At 41.6% G+C, this 6329-nt stretch overlaps 1 protein-coding gene across 1 annotated transcript in view; it reads left to right on the top strand.

Annotated features, from left to right (window-relative positions):
* The first annotated feature begins 224 nt into the window (after window positions 1–224).
* Window positions 225–6329, top strand: part of gpd1a (glycerol-3-phosphate dehydrogenase 1a) — an 8806-nt gene continuing 2701 nt past the window's right edge. Inside the window, exons 1-5 of the mRNA XM_027164896.2 lie at window positions 225–377; window positions 2225–2402; window positions 2733–2873; window positions 3342–3480; window positions 4229–4341. Of these exons, the coding sequence (XP_027020697.2) occupies window positions 334–377; window positions 2225–2402; window positions 2733–2873; window positions 3342–3480; window positions 4229–4341 (615 nt within the window). The 5' untranslated portion in view covers window positions 225–333. The remainder of the gene's footprint in view (window positions 378–2224; window positions 2403–2732; window positions 2874–3341; window positions 3481–4228; window positions 4342–6329) is intronic.

Raw genomic sequence — 6329 nt, 5'->3', positions numbered from 1 at the left:
ACACTTTGACACCAACAGGCTTTATTATTTAAAAGTAAATGGTCACTCTAATATACAGCAGGAACCAAACCAAATCTTTGTGTGGCTTGGCTAATAGACCAGATTCTGATTCTGATTTTATATATATATATGTGTGTGTGTGTGTGTGTGTGTGTGTGTGTGTGTGTGTGTGTGTGTGTGTGTGTGTGTGTGTGTGTGTGTGTGTGTGTGTGTGTGTGTGACAAAGGTTAATAGTGGGCGTGGTTTGATTAGCCAATCGGATGACAGGGGCGTGGTCTGTGTTAAACACGAGGAGCTGCTGTTTGACAGCTGGTGTGTGGCTTCAGTCTAAACATGGCAACTTCAAAGAAAGTGTGTATCATCGGCTCAGGAAACTGGTAAGACCTCTAAATACAATCGTTTCTAACGGACAAAAACTATTTTACAAAGTTGAGGGTTGTTCCTGTGGATTATGAGCAGCTTTTTGGCTGAAAATCTGTATAATCCCAGTGTTTACCTTTGAATAAGCAGCACTAAGCTTGGCTTCTCAACAGCCTTAATATTATAGCAGTTAAGTCTAAGAGAGCATTCAGTTTTTATTTCAGATGATTGTGGTAATGTTACTATGGCGAAAAACAGGGGATTTATATACCATTACTATTCAGAAGGTATATATATATATATATATATATATATATATATATATATATATATATATATATATATATATATATATATATATATATATAAAACACTATTTATATACTTATATATATATATATATATATATATATATATATATATATATATATATATATATATAGATAGATAGATAGATAGATAGATGGATAGATAGAGAGAGAGAGAGAGAGAGAGAGAGAGAGAGAGAGAGATCTCCAGGTCTCTCCAGGGGGTTAATGACTTAAAACCATCCAAGTGTTTATTTTATTTAAGTTTATTAAGACATAAAAAGAGTCTGAAGCTCAAACTCTCAAGCCATATGTGCTGTGCAGTGTAAATAAATAAATAAATAAATAAATAAATAAATAAATAAATAAATAAATAAGGCTCTTACAGGCTGAATAATAAACTATCTTGACCTTGCACAGAACCGGAGACTGATATTAAATATATAAAGAGATATTATACACACCTATTATTGAAACAAAGACATGACCGAAGACGAAAGGAAAATTATTCGCACCTAACAATAGTTGGAATAAGAAATATAAATAGATCAAATTACATTTAGAAATATAATTTTTTATTATAATTAAAGGTATAATTTCTATTCATTATTGTTCCGGTATCACATCCATTTTTGAGTCTTTCTGTTACTTGTGATAATGAAGGAAAGTCGTGGAAAAAAAAGATCTGAGTGAATTAAATAAAGTAATAGTATAATAAGCACACATGGTGTTCAGTGCTGAGATGTTTTATGACACCGGAGCACGAGTATGGTGTTGAATTGTTTAGCTGTGAGCAAGTGCATCGGTGCGTGAGGAGGTGCAAAAAAAAACATGTCAAACACATGGTCAAGTCCATCAGCACAGTCTAATACGGTCTTGTGTTTACAGCCAACAAGACTATTTTACTTAGGGGCATTGACAGGACCAGTTGTAGCTCAAAGGGCTAAATTAAATAGATATGAGCAGCTTGTGGCCATGACGCTTTTACTGGGAATAACAGGACTAGTGTTCTTTCTGAAGCCACACCCACTTCACAGAGACTGACATATCCTGAGGCCACTTCAGTGGGACTGACAGAATCCAAGGCCATATCTAATTCAGACATTCATTCATTCATCTTCTACCGCTTATCCGAACTACCTCGGGTCACTGGGAGCCTGTGCCTATCTCAGGCGTCATCGGACATCGAGGCAGGATACACCCTGGACGGAGTGCCAACCCATCACAGGGCACACACACACTCTCATTCACTCACACACTCACACACTACGGACAATTTTCCAGAGATGCCAATCAACCTACCATGCATGTCTTTTGACCGGGGGAGGAAACCGGAGTACCCGGAGGAAACCCCTGAGGCACCAGGAGAACATGCAAACTCCACACACACAAGGCGGAGGCGGGAATCGAACCCCCAACCCTGGTGGTGTGAGGCGAACGTGCTAACCACTGAGCCACTAAGCCACTGTGCCCCGCTGATTCAGACATTGAGACACAATATACAAAAATTTAAATAAAGTCATTTCTCTCCGTCTTCTCTCTCCCTTGTTTTTTAGGGGTTCTGCCATCGCTAAGATTGTCGGGCTGAACGCAGGACAGAGCTCGAAGTTCGACTCTACAGTGAAGATGTGGGTGTTTGAGGAGATGGTGGACGGCCGGAAACTCACAGAGATCATTAACACAGAGCATGAGAACGTTAAATACCTGCCGGGACACAGACTTCCAGAAAATGTGGTAAGTGACGAGGTTCTGTAAACTCACACAAGCAGACAACTACACACACTGATCACAGTTTTTATTATCTACCTTCTCAGGATCTTTCAATTTTATCTCTCAGACTCCCCATTATCTCTCTCTCTCTCTCTCTCTCTCTCTCTCTCTCTCTCTCTCTCTCTCTCTCTCTCTCTCTCTCTCTCTCTCTCTCTCACATTCTGCTCCTCCTTCAATGTCCTTTTATTGCAGAAAAGTAGGAATACATAACGCTTTGATTGAAATGATAGAGATGTTTGCACAATAACAGTCACCATCATACCCCCCATATACCCCCAACCCCCCGTGTGTCAGGTAGCAGTGGCGGATCTCGTTGAGGCTGTCGGCGATGCAGACATTCTGCTCTTTGTGATCCCTCATCAGTTTATCAGCCGAGTGTGTGACACAATCCGAGGAAAGATTAAACAAGACACTCTGGGACTGTCACTTATCAAGGTCTCATCCACACACACACACACACACACACACACACACACACACACACACTCTCACACACACACATATGTATATATAGATATATATATTCACACACACACACACACACCACAGAGTAATAGTGTAAAGCACACAAACAACTGGATCACAACATTTGCAAATCATTATCCAAATGCCAGTAATTCATTAAGCAGCTTGCTGTTCAGTAACTGTTTATAAAGAAGTATTATTTGAGACACAAACACACGCTTTTCTACTCATTAACTTGTATAGGTAACGAAACTTCTAGACATGCATGCATTTCTCATGACTCATGGATTTGAAGACTGTTGTCATGAGTGTGTGTGTTTCTCACACTCAGCAGTGTGTACACAGAAATGGGGAACACAGTATTCTACGATCACAAGATATGTTTGTTTAAAGCATATGACTCTATGTGTGTGTGTGTGTGTGTGTGTGTGTGTGTAGGGGGTGGATGAGGGTCCCGATGGGCTGAAGCTGATCTCTCAGGTCATTCGTGAGAAGCTAGGCATTAGCATGAGCGTGCTAATGGGAGCCAACATCGCTAACGAAGTAGCAGAGGAGAAATTCTGCGAGACCACCATCGGTAAGACGAATCCCATCTCTCTCCCCCTCGTATAAGTAACGATCAAAATGCTGTCAGATACACGATGGTGTGATGAAGCTGAGTTACCATCCTGAAGCTGAGTATATTATGGATAATGTTGTGGAACGCCTGCAAAACAGTTTCTGTATTCACTTACTGTATATTATAGCAGCTATAAATGAGCTTTCTTTCTTTCTTTCTTTCTTTCTTTCTTTCTTTCTCTTTCTCTCTCTCTCTTTGTCTCTCTCCCTCAAACTCTTAGCCCAGGTCTAGTCATAATTTATGGGCTAGAGAACATTTAGTAAACAACCACAAATCACAATGCTTTAACTTAAGGAAAAGGACAAACTAAAATATACACACACACACACACACACACACACACACACACACACACACACACACACAGTGCGTCAAAATGTGACTCCAGGGGATTCTGACCAAACGTCCATATGTGACGAGTTGGGAGTGAGAATGTGTTGATTCACACACTCACACACACACACACACACACACACACACACACACACACACACACACACACACACACACACACACACACACACACACAGCACAGTGTAATAGTTAAAAGCACACAAACAACTGGATCACAACATTTGCAAATCATTATCCAAATGCCAGTAATTCATTAAGCAGCTTGCTTTTCAGTAACTGTATATAAAGGAGTATTATACTGTATCCTAAGAACGCGTGTGTGTGTGTGTGTGTGTGTGTGCGCGTGTGTTAGGCTCTAAAGACAAGGCCCACGGAGCATTACTGAAGGATCTGATGCAGACGGAACACTTTCGGGTCACCGTAGTGGAGGAAGCTGATGTGGTGGAGATCTGCGGTGCACTAAAGGTAAGTCGACCGCTTCCCCTGACTCTTATTATACAGCAGCGGTGGATATTTATCTCGACGTTCCCCCAGTACAAGCATGACAAACTATTATGAATCTGCTCGAGTCGTGCCGACTTTCCAAATAAAGTTTTAGTAATGCGTGTACTTCATCACCCTCAGTAACCTGCTAGAGCCGTTATGGCTGTGTACATCTGCTTAATATCCAACACTGACATCGCAAGTAAAAAACAAGCAGGGGTGCTAAGAGACAAGTGTTTCACACAAACACACACACACACACACACACACACACACACACACACACGTATGCACAGGTTTGCACATTTGTGAGCTACAACTCAGTGTGTTGACTGTTATGAGCAAGCTGTGAATCAACCAGAAAAAAACAAACAAGAAAACCAAAAGATCTGCAAAAAAATGACTCTGCAGATAAACTAAAAGCCAGCGGTGATTTACGACAAGCTAATCAACAGTGCAGGAGACACACAGATGACAGGATGGGGCAGAAACCACGACTTTACAACACACACACCCGAGACATGGAAGTTGGGACAGATAGTTACGGTTAATGTTGCGGTACGTCTGCACAACGAGTTAGTTCCTGTTCTCTGTCACATTATAGCAGCTATAAACGTCATTCCCTGACCAGCCTGTGTTTTTTTTCTCTCTCGGTTTTTAAGGGAACGCTTGAATATTTAAGACACATGTATATATACAGTATGCATGTGTGTGTATGTATATACAATATATGTATATATATGGGACGACCGGATCCTGGGGTTCCAAAATAAATGCACCTGAGATGAGAAATTTGATATGAGTGACAGTTAAAGTTCATTATTATTTGCCATGAAGCACCGAGAGTAGAGATTAACACACGATAAAGCAAACTCTGTGATATTGAGAGCATTTTGCAAAAAAAATGTTCTCAAAATTACAGCTGATTATATTTTCTGAGACGTGTCACGTGACCTCGTCATGACAAAACCCTACTGCGTTCACGTGTGTAAAGTCATGACGTACTGTACAGTATGTGTCCAACTTACTGTGTTAGTTCTGACCAAGCAAAGCAAATGATTAATTATATACAGAGCTTTAAATACAGTACAGCAGGGCTGAGTGATATCTTGTATAACTGCAACTGGAGGCTAATTGATTATTAGATACCCTGATGTGTTTTTAGTCTTTGTAAGTAAAATGTTTACTGGGGTCTCGTTTGAGGTACCAGAAGCAGCCGGCGTTTAAATAACGGGTCTATTTAAGGGAGTTTTGTGTTGTCCAAGACTTTCCTTCTTTTACTGTATCTCCCTCATCGAAAAGGCGCCGTGATACTTTTCCTCCGCAGGCTGGTTTCCGCTGTATCCACAGAAACACTCACTCACTCATTTTCTACCGCTTATCCAAACTTCTCGGTGCCTATCTCAGGCGTCATCGGGCATCGAGGCAGGATACACCCTGGACGGAGTGCCAACCCATCACAGGGCACACACACACTCTCATTCACTCACACACTCACACACTGCCGACAATTTTCCAGAGATGCCAATTAACCTACCATGCATGTCTTTGGACCGGGGGAGGAAACCGGAGTACCCGGAGGAAACACCCGAGACACGGGGAGAACATGCAAACTCCACACACACACAAGGTGGAGGTGGGAATCGAACCCCCGACCCTGGAGGTGTGAGGCGAACGTGCTAACTAAGCCACCGTGCCCCCCTCACGGAAACGAAGAAGCAAAAAGGAACTCGGTCGATCCAAATGACATAATCAAGCCAGTCGGTGGTACGTCGTCGCATCGCGCGTAATAACGCACGTCTCCCAGATCACAGGTACTGATCATGGTTTATGAAGTGTGAAGTGAAATACAACGAAGAAATAAAACACAGCAGCACAAGAAGAGTGACTGTGGACACGTCCACGCTCCAGCACTGAGACCACAGTGACGTTCCTTCTCTCTCACTCATCAGACTTCATGTCAAAATATA

Source organism: Tachysurus fulvidraco, chromosome 14, assembly GCF_022655615.1.
Source record: "Tachysurus fulvidraco isolate hzauxx_2018 chromosome 14, HZAU_PFXX_2.0, whole genome shotgun sequence".
Classification (NCBI taxonomy): Eukaryota; Metazoa; Chordata; class Actinopteri; order Siluriformes; family Bagridae; genus Tachysurus; species Tachysurus fulvidraco.
The sequence above is the reverse complement of the archived record's forward strand: the minus strand, read 5'-3'. Positions and strand labels throughout refer to the sequence as shown.